The sequence below is a fragment of the Eptatretus burgeri genome, chromosome 17 (genome assembly GCF_056783735.1).
Source record: "Eptatretus burgeri isolate ZD-2024b chromosome 17, Ebu_testis_v1, whole genome shotgun sequence".
NCBI lineage: Eukaryota > Metazoa > Chordata > Myxini > Myxiniformes > Myxinidae > Eptatretus > Eptatretus burgeri.
The window spans coordinates 16,536,265-16,557,576 of record NC_140977.1 but is presented as its reverse complement, the minus strand read 5'-3'; the positions used below and the strand labels follow the sequence as shown (position 1 = coordinate 16,557,576).

The following is a 21,312-nucleotide window of genomic DNA, read 5'->3' as shown; positions in this document are numbered from 1 at the left end:
CCGGCAATCTCTCACTTTGCAAGATTTTATTAAACAATCTGGTTTACAACCCCACTGCCATCTCTCTGAAGCACTTCCATGCCTCCACTGATATATCATCTGGGCCAACCGCCTTTCCACTTTTCATCCTCTTCATAGCAGTCCTCACTTCATCCTTACTGATCCACCCCACTTCCTGATTCACTATATATATATATATATATATATATATATATATATATATATATATATATATATATATATATATATATATATATATATATATATATATATATATATATATATATATATATATATATATATATATATATATCTCTCTCTCTCTCTCTCTCTCTCTCTCTCTCTCTCTCTCTCTCTCTCTCTCTCTCTCTCTCTCTCTCTCTCTCTCTCTCTCTCTCTCTCTCCATTCATCAGCTCCTCAAAGTACTCCTTCCACCTTCTCAACACACTCTCCTCACTCGTCAGCACATTCCCATTTGCGTCCTTTATCACCCTAACCTGTAGCACATCCTTCCCAGCTCGGTCCCTCTGTCTTGCCAATCGGTATAAATCATTTTCCCCTTCCTTAGTATCCAACTTCTCATACAACTCGTCATATGCCTTTGCCTTTCGCCGTCACTCCTTGTACTCCTGCCTACTTTCTTCATCTCTCTGACTATCCCACTTCATTTTCGCCAACCCCTTCTTCCTTATACTTTCCTGTACTTCCTCGTTCCAACACCAAGTCTCCTTATCTTCCGTCCTCTGTCCAGATGTCACACCAAGTACCTTCATAGCTATCTCCCTCACCACTTCTGCTGTCGTTGCCCAATCATCCCACCCATCTCTACCACCATCCAACACCTGTCTCGCCTCCCTAAATTCCACGCAACAGTCTTCCTCCTTCAGCTTCCACCATCTGGTCCTTGGTTCAGCCCTCACTCTCTTCCTCAACCTCACCTCCAAAATCATCCTACAGACCACCAATCGGTGCTGTCGAGCTACACTCTCCCCTGCCACCACCTTGCAACCTGAAAGAGATTAGAGACTGTATCTCCTGCTTTAGATGTAATCCACCTGTGTGCACTTTCCTCCACTCTTGTACGTCACCCTGTGTTCCTCCTTCTTGAAATACGTATTTACCACTGCCATTTCCATTCTTTTTGCAAACTCTACCACCATTTGCCCTTCCGCATTTCTCTTGTTGAGACCGTACCTACCCATCACCTCCTCATCCTCTTTATTCCCTTCGCCAACATGCCCATTGAAATCTGCTCCAATCACCACTCTTTCATCCTTGGATACACTCTCCACCACTTCATCTAACTCGCTCCAGAAATCTTCTTTATACTCCATCTCACACCCCATATGTGGGGCATATGCACTGATGACATTCATCATCACCCCTTCAATTTCCAACTTCACACTCATCACTCGGTCTGACACTCTCCTCACCTCCAATACCCTCTTGACATAATCTTCCTTCAGGATTACCCTGACACCATTTCTCCCATCCACACCATGGTGGAACAGTTTGAAACCACCTCCAATGCTCCAAGCCTTGCTCCCCATCCACTTGGTCTCTTGTACACACAGTATGTCCACCTTTCTTCTCTCCATAATATCAGCCATATCATCATATCAGTACGTGTTTTTTAGATAGCTCCCCTCCCTTGTCTAATGGGTAAATAAATGTTCATGCGCTGTTAAGTTATTTCAATCGTCAGGTTTTCTTATCGTTCATTGCTACACCCCCATAAACGCCAGCAACACCTTCACCTCACTCTGACCTCAAATGTGAGGTGCATGTATGTATATATTTCTTCTGCTTCTTCTTTCGGCTGCTCCCGTAAAGGGTCGCCACAGCGGATCATCCGTATGATCCGCATGGTGATTTGGCACATGTTTTACGCCGGATGCCCTTCCTGACACAACCCTGGTCACCTGTTATGACACAGGGATATGGTACACCTATTTTAACCGGGGTATACACCGGCCCAGTATACTGGTACTCATTTCGCCGACCTCGGAAGGATGACAGGCTGAGTCAACCCCCTGGTGTATTAATTCAGTGGCCCAACGGGGCTTGAACTCAGGACCTTTTGGATCCCAAGCCGCTGCCCTAACCACTGCGCCAACACACCAGGCTGTGCATGTGTGTGTGTGTGTGTGTGTGTGTGTGTGTATGTATATGTATATATATATATATATATATATATATATATATATATATATATATATATATATATATTTTTTTTTTCAGTCCTCCCCTGTTTATCGCGGGGGTTACGTTCCAAACCCCACCGCGATAAGTGAAAATCCGCGATGAATGGATGCCTCCTCAAAAAAAAAAAAAAATCGACTCGTCTGGTCTGGCTGGCTTGGCAATGATCGGGTTCGAGATGCCGGAGATAGACTCGTCTCGCCTGGTCGGCTTGGCAGTGATCGGGTTCGAGGTGCCGGAGATCGACTCGTCTGGTCTGGTCGGCTTGGCAGTGATTGGGTTTGAGGTGCCGGAGATCGACTTGTCTGGTCTGGTTGGTTTGGCAGTGTTCGTCCAACCGCGGCAAACATTTTTCCTTCCCAAAGCATATCTAGCACCTTAACCTTCTCCTGTAGCGTCAGGACCTTCCTCTGGTGCTTCGGTTCCTTGTCAGAAGCCTTAGAAGGTGCAGTGCATTTGGGCGGCATCGTAGGGCTTGGAGAAAAAACGTAGAAAATATTCGAAGTTCACAACGAAACTTTGTCCCGTGCATTGTGTGACTGGTCGAGCGCCACGCATTATAATTTATTGCTTAAATAATTTATATATTATCACCGCGATATACCGGGGGGATCTGCAGAAAAAAATAGTTAGGCTCCAAGGGAAAACCCGCGATGAACCGGGGGCACGATACGTGAACCGCGATATTGCAAGGGATGACTGTGTATGTATATATATATATATATATATATATATATATATATATATATATATATATATATATATATATATATATATATATATATATATATATATATATGTATATATGTATATATATATATATATATATATATATATATATATATATATATATATATATATATATATATATATAAATAATGTACACTGATGAGCAAAACATTGACTACTGACAGGTGAAGTGAATAACATTGATTATATCTTGTTGCAATGGCACCTGTCAAGGTGTGGGATATATTGTTGCGGGGCCGGGCGTCGGCCGCGAGCACGACCACAAGATGGAGCTGCAGCGTCGGCTCGACCGATCTCCCGGAATTCAGATCGTACTTCTTCGGAAAACTCCGGAAAAGTACGGGTCCCTTTTTGGACCGTGAAGGGTCAATATTTCTACCACGTGGTACAGGGATATTCGCCAAATCTTCAAAATACCTCGAAACCACGTGGCGATCTACCGAGTCTTCACACCCTTGACGGCACCCGTACGGAACGTGCTGCTTAGCGTGCTTATTCTGTGTGCGACCCAAGCGGTTTGATCGCCGAGTTCCGTTGGTCCAATTGTCCCATTACAACAGCCATGGGAGTGGCCTGCTAATTCCCCAGCACGCAACACGCTCAGTCAATGAAAGAATAGATGCGAACGAGCTGAAACATTGAACAAATGGGGGTTTATTTATAATGCAATTGGTGGGTAATGAGGGAAGCATGTAAGGGCAGAGCTAAACCGACTATTAAGAATTGCAATTTTATACAGCACAAGCAGTTAAACAATTTACTACTTAAAGACGGGGCCCACAGGACACACGCACACACAAAGAATCGGACCAAACGGTCTTTAATTGGACCTCCAGCCCAGAGGACAGTGGGGCTGAAGATCAGGGTAGCTGGCGACCTGGCCGTGAGCGTGCGGCCGGGCGTCCACTCCTTCCCGGAGCTCCGGTCACCGAAGGATGGACCAGCGCAGCCGAACCCAGCGAAGGTGAGATGAGGTTATCGCCAAGCTCGCGATCAGGTGGAGGAGGAGGAGGATGAGGAGGGCGGCGACCACTCACGACGACTGATCAACGACCACTAACGACAGGGACTACTGATGACCAGGACTGATGACGACGAGGACTGTGGAAAATCTCTCTCCTCAGACCAGCCGTCTGCGCTCTTATACCCTCGGCCCCCGTGGAGGATGGGGGGGGGTGTCTCCGCCCTCCCCGCTTCTCCACACCGGACGGCCTTGTGCGCAGAATCCCTCGTCGGCCTGTTTTGGTGCCCATATCGCTCGCCGTCACTTTCACTGGCCAAAACGGGCGGCAAGCCCTTTGACTGGCCAGGTGGCGTGGTGACATCACATGGACCGCCCCTCACAGTCGGGGAAGTCCGATTGGCTGAGCGACGGTCACGTCACCCGATGCATCCCGATTGGTCGAGAGCCACCGCGATGCTCCTCCTTGAACTCCGCCCTCGTACGTGATCGAAGGCATGGGGATAATGCCGTCGGTCAGAGTGAGGTGAAGGTGTTGCTGGCGTTGATGGGGGTGTAGAAATGAACGAAAAGAAAACCTGACTATTAAAATAACTTCACAGCGGATGAACATTTATTTACCCATTAGACAAGGGACGCGAGCCATCTTAAAACACATACTTACCGATATAACTAAGCTATAGGAACCTGGATGTTGAGTGCGATAGTTTTCCAAATCCGCAACAATATTAGACAGCAAGTGAACAGTCAATTCTTGAAGTTGATGGGTTGCATGCAGGAGAAATGAGCAGGAGTAAAGACCTGAGCGACTTTGACAAGGGCCAAATTGTTATGGCCAGACGACTGGGTCAGGGAATCTCTGAAACGGCAAGGCCTATGGTGTGCTCCCAGTCAGCATTGGTGAGTACCTACCGATAATGGTCCGAGGAGGAACAAACCACAAACCGGCGACAGGGTATTGGGCGCCCAAGACTCACCGATGCGCGAGGGCAACGAAGGCTATCCCGTCTGATCTGAACCGACAGAAGGTCTAATGTGGCAAAAGTCACAGAAAATTTTAATGGTGGTCACGGGAGGATTGTGTCACAATCCAAACTGCATTGCACCCTGCTGCGTATGGGGCTGCGTAGCCTTAGACCGGTCAGAGTACCCATGATGACCCCTGGCCACCGTCGAAAGCGCCTACAATGGGCACGCGAGCGTCTTAACTGGACCTTGGAGCAGTGGAAGAAGGTCGCTGGTCCGTCGAGTCCTGTTTTATTTAAGCTCACATGGATGGCGGTGTACGTGTGCGCCGTTTACCTGATGAAGTGATGGCACCAGGATGCACTGTGGGAAGACGGTGGAGGGAGTGTGATGCTCTGGGCAATGCTCTGCTGGGAAACCCTGGGTCCGGCCATTCATGTGGATGTCAATTTGACACGTGTCACCTACCTAAACATCGTTGCAGACCAGGTACACCCCTTCATGGCAATAGCATTCCCCTGATGGCAGTGGCCTCTTTTAGCAGGATAATGCGCCCTGCCACACTGCACACATTGTTTGGGAATGGTTTGAGGATCATGATGAAGTGTTCACGGTGTTGCGCTGGCCTCCAAATTCTCCATATCTCAATCCGATTGAGCATCTGTGGGATGTGCTGGACCGCCAAATCCAATCCATGGCGGCTTCACCTCGTAACTTACAGGACTTGAAGGATCTGCTGCGAATGATTTGGTGCCAGATACCACAGGATACCTTCAGGGGTCTTGTCAAGTCCATGCCTCGGCGTTGTTTTGGTGGCACACTGAGGACCAACAGCATATTAGGCATGTGGTCATAATGTTTTGGCTCATCGGTGCATATGTGTATGTATGTATGTATGTGTATATATATATATATATATATATGTATATATATATATGTATGTATGTATGTATATATATATGTATATATATATATATATATATATATATATATATATATATATGTATGTATATATATATATATATATATATATATATATATATATATGTATATATATATATATATATATATATGTATGTATATATATATATATATATATATATATATATATATGTATGTATATATATATGTATATATATATATATATATGTATGTATATATATATATATATATATATATATGTATGTATATATATATATATATATATATATATATATATATATGTATGTATATATATATATATATATGTATGTATATATATATATATATGTATGTATATGTATATATATATATATATATATATATATGTATGTGTATGTATATATATATATATATATGTATGTGTATGTATATATATATATATATATATATATATATGTATGTGTATGTATATATATATATATATATATGTATATGTGTAGATTTGTCTCATGTATCTTCTTCTTTCGGCTGCTCCCGTTAGGGGTCGCCACAGCGGATCATCCATATGATCCACATGGTGATTTGGCACATGTTTTACGCCGGATGCCCTTCCTGACGCAACCCTGGTCGCCTCTTACGACACAGGGATATGGTACACCTATTTTAACCGGGGTATACACCGGCCCAGTACACTGGTACTCATTTCGCCGACCTCGGAAGGATGACAGGCTGAGTCAACCTCCTGGTGTACTAATTCAGTGGCCCAACGGGGCTTGAACTCAGGACATGTTGGATCCCAAGCTACTGCCCTAACCACTGTGCCAACACACCAGATTTGTCTCATGCATATATATATATATATATATATATATATATATATATATATATATATATATATATATATATATATATATATATATATATATATATATATATATATATATATATATATATATATATATATACATATATATATATATATATATATATATATATATATATCCCATTTTTTTTGGGGGGGTAGAAAATCTAGTCTACCCTTATTATCAGTATTTCCGTCGATATGTGTCTGTCTTTATGTATGTATGTCTGTTCGGTCCAGTGCTCCGTTAATACAATGGCGATTTAGATGAAACTTGGTTGGTAAGTTCATACCATGACCAAGTTGTGTGCAAATGAGAACCGTTGCTATGGACCCATCCGTTGCCTAGCAACGGGACTTTGAAATTTTTGAAAAATCATAAAAAAAATTATTTTTTCGAAAATCAAAAATCGGGCCACGAGCGACTGTGGGCAGTACATTCAGCCATATTGTCAAAAATTTCCAGCCGGATCCTATGAAAACTGTCGGAGAAGATAGACTTTGAATGAACCCTGGTCGAAAACAATAAAAAAATGAAGTTCGTTATATCTCAGAGACTATGAGTCAGATATACATGAAACTGGTATGGTAGGTTCATGGTATGTCCTAGTTATATGTGAAAGAACCGTTGCTATGGACGCTTTTGTTGGCTAGTAACGGCTGAAAAAACGACAATTCAACTTGATCGACTACCCATGTCCGCCTGCCGGCTTGTGTATACAGTATATATATATATATATATATATATATATATATATATATATATATATATATATATATATATATATATATATATATATATATATATATATATATATATATATATATATATATATATATATATATATATATATATATATAGTTACGAATTTCGGTCCGCCCGGCGTGCGATCGGCCCCGAAACTCGAATTGCGACCGCGTCGCCCACCGGAACGGACAATTCAGTCGTGACCCTCCTTGGTACTACCGCCAGGAGCAAGTCACGGGTGGGTCTTTCGACCCCACCACAATCGTGCGAATCGGCCACCCGCGCAGGATAGGGTTGTTCGCCAAACTCGACCTACCTAAGTACCTGCGCGGGTAGTTAACCGGGCGATCGTACCTCGCCGCTGGCCGGCCTCGGACACGAACCGCTTAAGCGGTCCGTTCCGTGCTTCAGTGATAACCGAGCGGTGTTATCGCCGGCCCCGACGGACGTGATTATTTACCGGGTGCTTACACCCCTCTACCAATTCCTTCCGTGATGCAAGATGGAACTTTCAAACAAGGGAAAGGACGCAACGAAACGGGGAACAGTTCGACAAGCACATTTATTGCACACAGATACATTTATTATACAAGCACATATACAGTCAGGAATGCAAAACACTAACATGCACGTATACAGAACAAAAGCAAAGCAAAAGGTGCTACGAAAAGGTGCTATAGACAAAAGGTCTATAAGGAATATGTACAGTCACTTATACGGTTTTACTTACGGGACTCGGCACCACAACACTCATTCAAAGAAAAAGCAAGAAAAGACCCCCTCATAGACAAGGGAGTCAGACTGGGCCCGTGGGCCTAATGCACGTGGAACCTGGATGAGCGGCCAGGTCCACGAGACCGAAGGGACTTACCCGCGCCCTCGTGGCGTGATGGCGGGCAAGCCGCGATGTCAGTGTAGCTGCGCCTGGCTTCGTGCCCCTGGCGTGGTCGGTGAGCTCTCTCCGGCGCTCCCCGTCTGCCTTTCCCGTCGGCTTCGAGTTCCGTCTCCCGACTTGACTGCCCACTGCACTCGACTTGACTGCCCCGTCTCCCGATTCTCCAGACTGCCGACACCGACACACTGCAGACTTGACTGCCCTGTCTTCCGCTTCTCCAGACTGCCACTCCACCGACTCCAGACTTGGCTGCCGTGACCGACACACTTGACTGCTGACGCTTTTGCTGCCACACTGCTGCTGCCACTCCACTGCTCCCACTTGACTCTCTCTTGACTGCCTGCGAGCTGCGCCGTGCTCGCGCTTATATAGGCCGAGGGAGGAACGTCTATGCAAATTTGTGGATCACAGCGGGTTTGGAGGCGGGGCTATACCACCCGATGATCAGCCACTGGATGGAAGAAAAGTGGGCGTGAAGCATTCCTGATCCGCTTTTCAAGGCGAAAGGAACGCATTCACAACCCATGGTACGACATGTGGTAGAAAGGCGGAGGTGGTGGGAGTTTGCTGCGGTGGTTTGGTTGCTGGCGGGCGTCGTTTGAGAATGGCGGTGAAGCGATGTTTGCGGGGTGGAGTTGTGGAGGTAAAGAGGCGAAGGTGGTGGTGTTTGAGTTGTAGTTGTTTGGGAATGATGGTGGTGGCGATTTGGTTGTTGGGGGATGATTGGTCCAAAATAATGATAGAGAAAAGAAAAACGGCTAACTCAAAGGATCACAGCCCTGTGAACATGGAAATTCCCTCTAAACAACGGTGGGGAAATCTAACACAATTACTTATCGTCATAACTGATCTAAGGACCCTTTATGGTGTATTGCGAATTTCCACAGCCGTAACACTACCCCTCCCCTTTTTCAGACTCCTCCCGAGTCACCGAATTTTCCTGTGCCATCATGTGTAGTTCGCCCCAAGTACGTTTTACCTTCAGATCTCCGAGTGCGACATTCAGTGTATTCGTGTCCCCAAAATAAATAACCTATGGGCTGAGTAACTAACTAAACAAACCCACTCATACAGACGACTTAAATAAATTGCCGGCGCGAAGACAAACATGCCGGGGGCAAGCACAACCATGTACAATCTTAACCTTAACTTATAAATTTTACACTAAACCATGGCCCAGGATCGATGGATTCTGCAGAGAAAACAAGAGTTAGCAGGGAGCCACCAGGCTGCTTAAGCGCAGTCCAAGGCCTCCCCCTTCTTAAAATGAATGCAGTGAACAGACAAACGGTGCACGGGCCGCTGGTGCAGTCCCGTGTTGCAGCTGCCTACAGGGCAGTCCCTGCCAATTTGCGCGAGGATCCTGGCGCATATGGTAATGAACAGGAGGGGGGGGAATCCAAAACAGAACGGGGCTGGTTGACATGGGCAGTAGGCATGGATGGCAAAGGTGGGCAGGCAAGGCATAGCGTGACAAGGCCGCTGTAGCGACAACAGCCGGCAGTGAAGCTGACCGGCACAGGCCTTGTAGTAAAACAGCCGGCAGACGAACGACCGGCACAGGCCTTGAAGCAAACAGCCGTCAGACGATCTGACCGGCACAGGCCTTGCAGCAAACAGCCGTCAGACGATCCGACCGGCACAGGCCTTGCAACAAACAGCCAGCCGTTGAAGTGGCCGGCACCTTGCCTTGAGATGGAGGTTGGTGGAGGGAGTGCGGTGGTGCTGGCCACTCAGAAGGCAGGCTCGGACCTACCTAACCGTCTCCCTCCCAACCTATCACCTTTGCCTGTCTCCGTCCATACCCACTCCCTTAATTTGTCAAAACCCAATTTAGCCCCAACTTTTTTTTTTTTACTTGCCCCACTATAATTTCGTCCCCTAACCCCCTTTATCGTCCTTGTTCGACTAGCCTACTCCCAACCCCGATGTTCCCTTCCTGGAGGGGAATAAGGGAGAGCTAGCGTCCTGCGTCGGGGCCCAACTCAAGCCTCAGGATGGCCTCCTCAGATTTCAGCGATCTTAACCCAAAGTGGGTCCAGCGGCCCACAACGAGAGCGAAGGGATGGATGGTGCGGAGGGGTACACTTCGTAATCTACCCTAACCATTTACCTGTTAACTACCCCGGGGCTTTCCAAAGCGCCGCTCACTTAAACTATCGGTTCTAACAACCAAGATTCCCGTCACCTGTGTTGGTGTCCTCACAAATTTCGGGCCATGCCCCCCAATTTTCTCTCCGTGCCCTCACACGGTCTCACGGCTGGGATGCGTGGCTCCCTTGGCAGGAACCAACTCTGCCGATTTCCCCAACAATGGCACCCCCGGGCACGAGACTGCCTCCGAGCCTACCAGCTCCCTTAACACTGAGGAGTGCCCTCCATGGCGACTCCCCTGAAACGGTCACGTGGCAGGCTGGCGCCCCGGGCCCCATTCCGAGGGTCACCCGTGCCCACAACACTGCCCACACGGCCTATGGCGCCCCGGGCCCCCGCATCATGCGGGCGCACCCGTGCCCACTACGCTATCCTGGCCCCCCATGGGCCCTTGGCCGACCGCGGCTGACGAGCCTGGTGCCCGGGGTACCCACTCAGCGATACTCACCTTTCGCAGCCACGCTCCCAGCCCGTCAATAGGGCTCCTGCACCCCTCCAAGCGGGTATCGAGCCTACTTTCCCACCAACAACAAAACCTCCATTTTGTCAATTTGACAAACCCCCCTAACTCACTCCACACTGACCCCGGGGTCCCTTGGGCAGGAATCACTCCTCCCCCCCAATCACTCATCGCACCATGCATTCCACAATCACTCCATACACTCAGACCCGCTGGCCTCACTCACTCAACTTGTCTCCACCTCACAACTCTTCAACACAGCCATCGCTGATCTCTGCCATCCAACTCACTACATCCCCCTACCTACCTCGTGCTTCCACGTCGTCCCCTAAACTACAGCACGTTCCTTTTAATCTACGTAGCTAAGCTACGTCCCCACTCCACATCCACAGTCTGTCACTGTCCTCAAATCCTCAAAAATCATTTCCCCTCCTAAATCTGACGACAATCCCTCTACCTAATTCATTTTACGGGCCCCATGAGGACTTACACCTGCCCCATGAAGCCGGTCTCACCAACTCTAACCCTTCCCCCGAACTAGTGGTCATCCTGTGCCCAGCACAGGGGGGTCTTCCACCCCTTGCCTGGGAATCCTGTTCACCAAAAAGCGAGGCTTGCTTTTGCTCAACTTTTTATTTTTTATTTTTATGTGCAGCACCAGCGCGGCAACTCGCAACCTGCGCACTTTGCCCATGACGTCATGGCAGCTGTTCGCGCACCTTGTACCTCGTCCCTCCTGGACGGCACCATCCGGCAGGGATTCACCCTCCTGCCGGATCCCAACCACACGTGCAGCAATGACGTCACCCTGCGCTTACAAAGCAAACCTCACGTTTCGAGGGGTTCCCCACGCAAACACAGGTGCTCTGCCTGTTGGAGCTTCACACATGCTCGCATGGAGAACGCATCTGGTCCAAATCCGTAATCCAGCCTACCCTTTACCCGTCCGCGGGATCGGCAACATCCACCGCTGGCGTTTACGGACCGGGCTTAACTCCCGCAAGCGCGCACGTGGTGGCCTCGTGCGCTGCACGGCACGAACCTCGCGCTCGCCGCCGGGTAAACCCAGAAAGAGAAAAGAAAATAATCATAGAGAAAAGAAAAACGGCTAACTCAAAGGATCACAGCCCTGTGAACACGGAAATTCCCTCCAAACAACGGTGGGGAAATCTAACTACACAATTACTTATCGTCATAACTGATCTGAGGACCCTTTATGGTGTATTGCGAATTTCCACAGCCGTAACAATATATATATATAATATATATTGTTGCGAATTCGCCCCCGCCGGCGTGCGGACGGCCACGTAACTCGGATCACGGCACGTCGCCCACCGGACGGACAATTCAGTCGTGACCCTCCGGGAACTATCGCCCGGAGCCAGTCACGGGTGGGCCTTTCGACCTCACCACAATCGTGCTAATCGGCCACCCGAGTCAGATAGGGTTGTTTGCCAAACTCGACCTACCTAAGTACCCACGCGGATGGTAAACCGGGCGATCGTACCTCGCCGCAGGTCGACTCGACACGAGCCGCTTGGGCGGCCCGTTCCATACTATTGGGATAACCGAGCGGTGTTATCGTCGACCTCGATGGTTCGGATAATTTACCGGGCGTTTTGCACCCACTACGAAACCTTTACGTGAAGTAGGATGGAGGGTCAATAAAGAAAAGACGAAGCGAAACGGGAAAACAGTTCACACAATGCACATTTATTTCCCAGCACACGGAAAGCACATATATATACAGCCATACAGTCAAAATGCACATATAGCAACCAAAACAAAAGCAACAACAACGCAGAGTTAATACCGACTACGCGCACATACGGCAACACTTTTACAGACGGCGCCAACACACATTTACACCAAAGCAAAGGAAAGAAGCCACCCTCATAGACAAGGGGGGCAGACAGGCCTGTAGGCCAAATGTGCGCGTGACCTGGAGGAGCGGCCAGGTCTGCGAGACTGGGGGGGGGGGGGTCCTACCCGCGTCCTCATGACGCGTTGGCGGGCGAGCCGCAAATGTGGCTGCGCAGCTATGCCCTGACTCCATGCTCCTTGACGGGTTTCGTTGGCACGACGTTTGGAGTGGGGTGGGAACGGGGCCCCCTTTTTGCACTATCTCAGCGCGGGGGGAAAGGGGGAATTGTTGATGCCCTGGGGGAGGAGAATGGCTGGCTGGCTTGGGTCCCGCAACAAGACGAGCGATTTCCCCACACTGTAACCTCGTCGCCGACCGCCGTCCTTCTCGCTTCGGACCCGAGCTCCTTTGCCTCCAGTTCCACCGCTCTCCCTCGCCCGATTATCTCTGCAACCCAACTCTCTTCAGTTCCGCACTCTCCTCAGCCGACTCCAGAACCCAACTCTCTTCATTCGCCTTGCGCTCCCCTTCTTCTAGGCTGGCAGGAGCAGCTAATATGCAAATATCTGGATCAGGGTGACCTCGGGGGTGGAGCCACGCTCGCCCATTGGTCGGAGGAAACGGGGGCGTGAACCTCCCCTGATCCTAGAATTTGCATATATCGATTTCACAAAGACGCGCCTGGAGGCGGGGCCAAGCCGCCCCGCGCTTGCCAATTGGACGAAGGAGAAGTGGGCGTGTAGCTTTCTTGATCCGAATTTTCCCTCAGAAAGGCCGCTATTTGAGCTTGCGGCTCGGTGCGCTCGGCACCAATCGCCGAACGGGCCCCGAGACAGCCCGACGTTCAGTGTTCACAGGTGGTGCGGGAATGGCCATAGGAGGAGAGAGGTGAAGGTGGTGGAGAGTTTTCGGTGGTGGTTGATGGTTATGGTGCCGTTGGGAATGGCGGTGATGCGATGTTTGCGGGATTGAGTTGTGAAGGTAAAGGTCATGGCTGTTGGCGTTGCTGTTGCTGTCTGAGGGCCAGAGCATGGCTGCAGCTGGTGACGATGGCTGGCGTGGCGGCCAAGGTGGTTGCTGTGTGATTGCGGTTGCGACGTGGCTGGTTCAAAACAAAGATAGAACAGAAAAACACCCGACTCAAAGCGTCGCAGCTCGGGTGAATCACAAATTCCCTCTATACAACGGGTTTGGGCTAACTACACATGTACTTCGAGATATCTCACCTACGGGCCCTGAATGGTGGTTTGCGAATTTCCACAGCCGTAACACTATATATATACTAACGATACCCGTGCACATGCATGGGATAGCAGTACAACATAGCTGGTAGCAGATGACAGACTGTACACGGCGAATGACAAAAATACGCATTGTGCAAAATGCAAGTGGTACTATGGAACGCCAAGACTTCCCAAACATTGTCGGCATGTCCGCTAAGTGCCACAGCAATTTTATAGGGATCGTGTGACGGCGAGCCACGTTTTTAGTGTGCAAGCTTGGTATTATAATAGATATATATGTAGTCATCACACCATTTTAAAGCCTTTTTCCATGAGCAGGGGTCAGCTTTTTTTGTGGGCTCCAATCATGGTACCCTTTCTTATGGCAATGTTTTTATGGCTGGATGCCATTCCTGACGCCAACCCTTAAGTCGCCTTCGACACGCAGGGATAGTTATCAGTATACTGGTGCTGATTTCGCTGACCTCAGAAGAATGACGGGCTGAGTCAACCCCACTGATGTTAATTCAGTGGCCAGTGGGGCTCGAACTCAGGACCCCGAGGATCCCAAGCCACCTCCCTTACCTCCAAGCCAACACCAGGCTAATGTCTATAAGATATATACGTATATAAATTAGTAAATATATATATGTGTATGTTTATTATCGAAACATGAGGCGTGTGACGAGCACTCTGCTGATCGCCATTGGAGACAGTCCACACCAAAGCGTCGCCTCCAACACAGAAGCTTCGGCCCGTTGTCTCTTTCAAAGAGACAAAGATTATATGGCCGGCATCAGTTATACATCAACGTAACAACCGATCTGGACTTCAGGCTTATTTTCCCTCATCAGGATGGAATACCGATAAATATCTAACCAATGAAGACCACATTTGTCGTTTATACATCAGACACACCTCCTGACTTGTGGTGGGCATCGCTGTGGATTATGTCTCACACGCCGCTGATTGACCGTATAAGAACGGGTTTGGTCTGAAAGAGCAATTTTGTAAGGAGACAAATTTTGAGGACGTCGGCCTCCGTCTGGTTTCGTCGCCCTGTGTCCGTTCGTCATCCTGCAAGTCTCCTCATCATCCTACTTGTTGCCTGCTCATGGCTGCTCTCCGCACTTATTCTTCTACCTGCTCGTCCAGTAGAGCTGAGTCCCCTGGTTTTCTCCCTTTCCCGCCAGTGATTTAATCTGGTATGAGGTGCCTTTTTCTTTCGATTCATTTTTATTCTCATTGTACATGATTTATTATCGATTTTTGTGTCCACCTTTCTCCCCTATCCCAACCCACCATTGTATTCCTTTCATCGTGTGAATCTTCCCCTGGTTGTTTGTGGTTTCTGAATAAACCCCTTGGTTTTAAAAGAGCTAAGGTTCTCGTGTTTCTCCTCAAGACCGGCTCGCACATTGTCCGCCATTAATTTGGAACGTCTCCACAAGAGTTAAGCCATGTGGAACATTGTGAGATCTTAACATCCTGCTGCAACAAGCTCGAAGTCAGTTAATCAGTTGATGCCACAGTACGTACAGTCATGCGTGTTTGTCTACGTTTGTCAGAATATGACAAGTATTTTACAGAATCTGATTTTTTTCTTATAGGTCATGTGATGTTATATTTACAGGTGGATCCATTAAATCCCCAATGGAGACTGCACCACCTTGTACGACCAGCTCAGACACACACCCACAAGACCTGCCAACTGAACTGAGGAAGAGGACTTTTTACAAACAAGACACTCCGAAAAATGAAATGTTTGCAGAGGATAATTTTCACAAGTCTCACAAAGGAAAAGCTGAACATCTATGCAAATGCAAAACTTGTGGAAAATTGTTCAATCGGTCATCCACCCTGAAATCACACATGGCAATTCACAATCGAGAACGCCTATACAAATGCACAGTTTGTGGAAAGTATTTTAATTGGTCATCGAATTTTAAAAAGCACATGACAATTCACAATGGAGAACGCCCATACAAATGCGCAAGTTGTGCAAAATCTTTTAATCAGTTGAGCACCCTTAAAAAGCACATGAGAATTCACAGTGGAGAATGTCCATACAAATGCTCAACATGTGGAAAATCTTTTAATCAGTCATGCAACCTTAAATCACACATGATGACTCACAATGGAAACTACCCATACAAATGTTCAAGTTGTGGAAAATCCTTCGTTCATTCATCCACCTTCAAAATACACCAGAGAATTCACAACGGAGAACGCCCTTACAAATGTACAAGTTGTGGAAAATCTTTTAAACGTTCATCCAACCTTAAAACGCACATGATGATTCACAATGGAGAGCGCCCATACAAATGCACAAGTTGTGGAAAATCATTTACTCAGTCTTCCAATCTCAAAACACACGTGACATTTCACAATGGAGAACGCCCATACAAATGCACAGTTTGTGGAAAATCTTTTCCTCAGTCATCAAGCCTGAAATTGCATATGATAATTCACAACGAAGAACGCCCATACGTATGCACAAGTTGCGGAAAATCCTTTCATCAATCATCCAATCTTAAATCACACTTGAGAATTCACAATGGTGAACGCCCATACAAATGCACAAATTGTGGAAAATGTTTTGATCGATCATCCAGCCTTAAAACACACATGATCATTCACAATGGAGACTACCCACACAAATGCACAGTTTGTGGAAAGTATTTTAATTGGCCATCAAATTTTAAAAAGCACATGACAATTCACAATGGAGAACGCCCGTACAAATGTGAAAGTTGTGGAAAATCTTTTAATCAGTCGAGCACCCTTAAAAAGCACGTGAGAATTCACAGTGGAGAATGCCCGTACAAATGCTCAACATGTGGAAAATCTTTTAATCAGTCATCTAACCTTAAAACACATGTGAGAATTCACAATGGAGAACGCCCGTACAAGTGCACCGTTTGTGGAAAATCTTTTAATCGGTCATCCACGCTTAAAACACACATGAGAATTCACAGTGGAGAATGCCCGTACAAATGCTCAACATGTGGAAAATCTTTTAATCAGTCATCCAGCCTTAAAACGCACATGATAATTCACAATGGTGAGCACCCATCCAAATGCACAAGTGGAAGTCGGAGCAACGGGAATGATAAAGAAAATCCTCAGTGAGTATTTGAAAAGCATTCTGGAGAATATCATCACAAACGAGCTTCAAGTGGAGGCTGTCAGAGATTCAGTGAAGATTTTGAAAAGAGCCCTTGGAACGAGGCTTTGAGAATGAAATTTCACATTTTGGTTCACGAATCATGATCTTTTAACAAAAAAGGAGGTGGAGATTTTCAGTTCGGGGAAACTACCTTCCACCTTCTGAAACCGTCAAAGAGATAACAACCAAGGAGAATGCCCATGCAAAGGCATGGTTTGTGGAAAATCTTTTCATCAGCCATCCATCCTTAAGCCTTACACGAGAATTCACTATGGAGAACATTAGTGTTTGGAGACCATGCCCTTTCTTCTCAAGACTGAGCAGAGTATTGCATTCTCTGAACTCTAGTTTTTTTATTTCAGAATCGCAGCACCAATTTATTTTTATCTTGGCTGTCAACAACTGCAGAGATTGAATTGGGTCATTTAACCCACATTGTTCCTACCAACAACATAAAACTTCGAACAGGTATCATCACTGATGCAATTTACAACCAACTCGCACAACAACGAGCTTTAAAGGCAGCGGAGAAAGGATGGAAAAGTGGACATTATGAAACAATAGACCATTTGTTATTTTACCAAACCATATTTTAAAATTGCAAACTTTGATAAACCATCTTGTCCTCAGACTGGAAAGATGACAAAAACCCTTTGATATTCCCACATTCATGGATTATAAAATGCTTGCAAGTATCCAAAATTAACCCCCAAATGGTCACACTGATTGAGAAAGCAATGACACTGGAAGACAATGCTGATATGACCTTACTTGGAGGAAAGATTGAAATCCCAGGAGTAAACATATGACATGGTATCTTGCAAGGTGGCTTTCCACCCTCCTATTTTATCTGATTCTGGACCCACTGAGAAAGTTATCAATGAACAAGGACACAGATACAATCTGACATGCAACAGAAAAATGACAAAAGAAACAAGAAAGGTGACGCATCTACTGCACATGATTGATCTAAAAGTCATTGCGCCAAATGATGAAAAATTGGGAGATCAACTGAAACAAGTAAAGCAGTACTCGGAGGACATTCAAATGGAGTATGGTCTGGCCAAATGTGCCAAATTCACATCTGTACGAGAAAAAACAAGAACATCCAACATTTCATTCGATCAAAGTGCAACAAAACAAGAATGAGAAAAGGAAGCATCTCACATATACCTCAAAATAGAAGAAGGCCCCCAGGTACAACACACAATAAAATAATCAGTAAAGAGTACCTCCGCAGAATAAGACGAATTCTGAAGTCATCCCTCTCTCCAAGAAAAAAAAAAAACCAAAGCCATAAACCAAATTGCAGTACTGGTATTCCAAGCTGGGCAATTACAAACTTGTCACAATTGTAGATCATCAAATTTGACGTCCAAACAAGGAAATTTCTAACTCGTCACGAAATATTCTATAAAAGGCAAATGCATACCTTAAAAGGTTGTATTTAACGAGACGAGGAGGAGGAGGCGGTTTGATGGAGCTTAACCAAGCACACAGAACAATGTGTGTGGCACTAGACTAGCGGAGTATGTTTAAAGCTCAACAGACTATCAAATGAGATTTGTGCACAAGCAAGAAAACAACAGACCAGAAAAGATATTCTTAACCCATTTAGCACCAAACTTCCAAAAGCAGGTGCAAATGTAAGATACTATCCTAAAACAATGATTGCAAAGATAAATAAAAAAGGAAAACAACAACAAGAAATATCAGCAGAAATACGATGAGAAATGGGAGAATGACAAGAGAGCAGGAAGATTAAAAAATAGAACTTGACAGAATGGGGATCGACAAGGAAGGCTCATTGGAATGGCTAAGATGAGGTCAGCTCAATTGGGATGGAGAACAAATCATCATAAGTGCCCAAGATGAAGGACACTACTTTGGTCTTTGGCATGATGAATGGCCTTATATCCCTGTGTCGTAAGAGGCGACCAGGGTTGCGTCAGGAAGGGCATCCGGCGTAAAACATGTGCCAAATCACTATGCGGATCATATGGATGATCCGCTGTGGCGACCCCTAACGGGAGCAGCCGAAAGAAGAAGAAGAAGATGATGAATGGCCTTAAAGAAATGGCAGGACTGAGCCAATCAGACAAGTGTAGAAACAGAAAGCACGATTCATCTATCACAATGTAAAAAATATCATGTTGGAACAGTTGAACACACAAAGGCACAACAAGGTATATTAAGTAATCCATTGGCACATCTGCATAAATTTCAATGTCCCAGTTCCACACAACTCATGGAAACATGAACCAAAAGCAATCATTGAAAACAGGAACATTATGCTAAAGTACAACCTGATGATCCCCTCCAGCATGAACGCAGAAAACAAAGCACTGCGACCAGACATCGTACTCCAACAGAAAAAGGAAAAGAAGGCATTTCCAAATGAGGTTTCAGTACCCAGTGATTTTGGTCAAAATAACGTAGAAATCAAGAAAATGACCAAATATCAAGATGTCAAGAATGAAGTGAAAAGATCTTGAAAGCTGAAGAGTGCCAAAATTATACCAGTGATAATTGGGAGTGTTGGGAATGAAAAAGGAGAACCTCACAAGATCCGACAAACCAGCCTGGGGAACATTTACCACACACAAACTCCAGTTGGATGATGTCCAGCACCTCGTGATGATGCTGAAAAGAGGCCTCGGAACAAAACTCTGAGAACAACGCAACTTAGCCCAATGAATCATGATCCTTCACCGCAACGAAGGTGGATACTTCGAGTCCTGGGAGGACTCCGTTCTACCTCCTGAAACCCGAGTAATGGAGATAACAACCAACGACACACACACACGTATGTATTATATACACGCATGCATACATACATATTATAATATGGTGATGATGTTGATTGACAACTCCACTGAGTGCTATCACCATCAGTGACTTCAGAATTAGGATAAACTTGTCACCTAGCAATGAGCTTTGGAGGCAGAGCAGAAAGGATGCATTAACCTGCATTGTTCCTACCAACAACATCAAACTTTTAACAGGTATAATCACTGATGCAATTTACAACCAACTCCCACAACAACGAGCTTCAGAGGCAGAGCAGAAAGGATGGAAGAGCGGACATTATGAAACGATATACTATTTATTATTTCACCAAATCACCCTCGAAAATTGCAAGATTCAACAAACCAACTTATCTACATCCTGGAAAGATTACAAAAAGCCTTTGATATTCACACATTCATGGATTATAAAATGCATGCAAGTATATAATCCCCAAATAGTCAAACTGATTGAAAAAGCAATGATGCTTTTTCAACCCCAGCCAGCATCCTATATTTCCTGTGGGGAAAGCCACATGATTGGCTACAACCAAAATTTTCTCAATAACGGTGAACCCTCTTTAATGGAGGGCATGCTTTTGAACCCCGACTTACCAAGAAGTGAAAAAGGGACACAGATCCCTCCAATTGAAAAATATTTTCAACAAGATGTTGACTTATTATGAGAATGCCTGTTTGAATAAAGTGATATGTTGGAGCCGTGGCCTCACCAATTTCTTTAAATAAGATGAAAATGTATGCAAGAGTCACAGGATATGTCAGCTGGTGGCATGTTCACAATTCAGCACAGGATTTGGGTTTGATTACTGCAGGAACAAATGTGATAACAGCTGTCACTGATGCACTGCCAGGAAGGAGCGGTGCATTTTGGAACATGCTATCTCATTCAAATTTAGATTAAGGATGTGGAATATCCCATGATTCCTTTCTTAAAAATTGTCCTTTCATTGTTTGGTCGTCTGGTTGGTAACATTACGTACTGGAGTAACAATGATCCTATTAATGGTGAGGAAATTGACATTTCGATAAGCATGCAATTGAAATAGTTTATTCAAGGTGTTTGTCAAGACACTTGCTGGCACTGCGGTCGACTAACCAGGGTCTGTTTCTGGACGCAAGACCACATTATTTCCTGGCTCACTGATGTTCTCTTCACATGCAATTGGCATTTTCCTCCAAGCACCATCCTTTCGTGCTGATAGGAGATCCTGGAGGTGTGCACACTGGCCTCTGAGCTGTCTTGCCTTTGTTTGAATCTTCGCCCAGCTACAAACTGTCATCCTGGTTTTTCACATTCAGGGAATTTCATGAATATGTGCACCATCTCGC

At 45.9% G+C, this 21,312-nt stretch overlaps 1 protein-coding gene across 4 annotated transcripts in view; it reads left to right on the top strand.

Annotated features, from left to right (window-relative positions):
- Positions 1 to 20,680, top strand: part of LOC147009407 (uncharacterized) — a 58,084-nt gene extending 37,404 nt beyond the window's left edge. For 2 of the 4 annotated variants that reach the window (XM_085861953.1, XM_085861954.1), the window contains exon 4: positions 15,641 to 20,680. In XM_085861953.1, coding sequence (XP_085718079.1) covers positions 15,641 to 17,139 — 1,499 coding nt within the window. In that variant the 3' untranslated portion in view covers positions 17,140 to 20,680. Of the gene's footprint in view, positions 1 to 15,412; positions 15,539 to 15,640 lie in introns of all 4 variants that reach the window. The other 2 variants (XR_015052838.1, XM_085861955.1) reach the window with 2 other exon arrangements.
- The last annotated feature ends 632 nt before the right edge of the window (positions 20,681 to 21,312 follow it).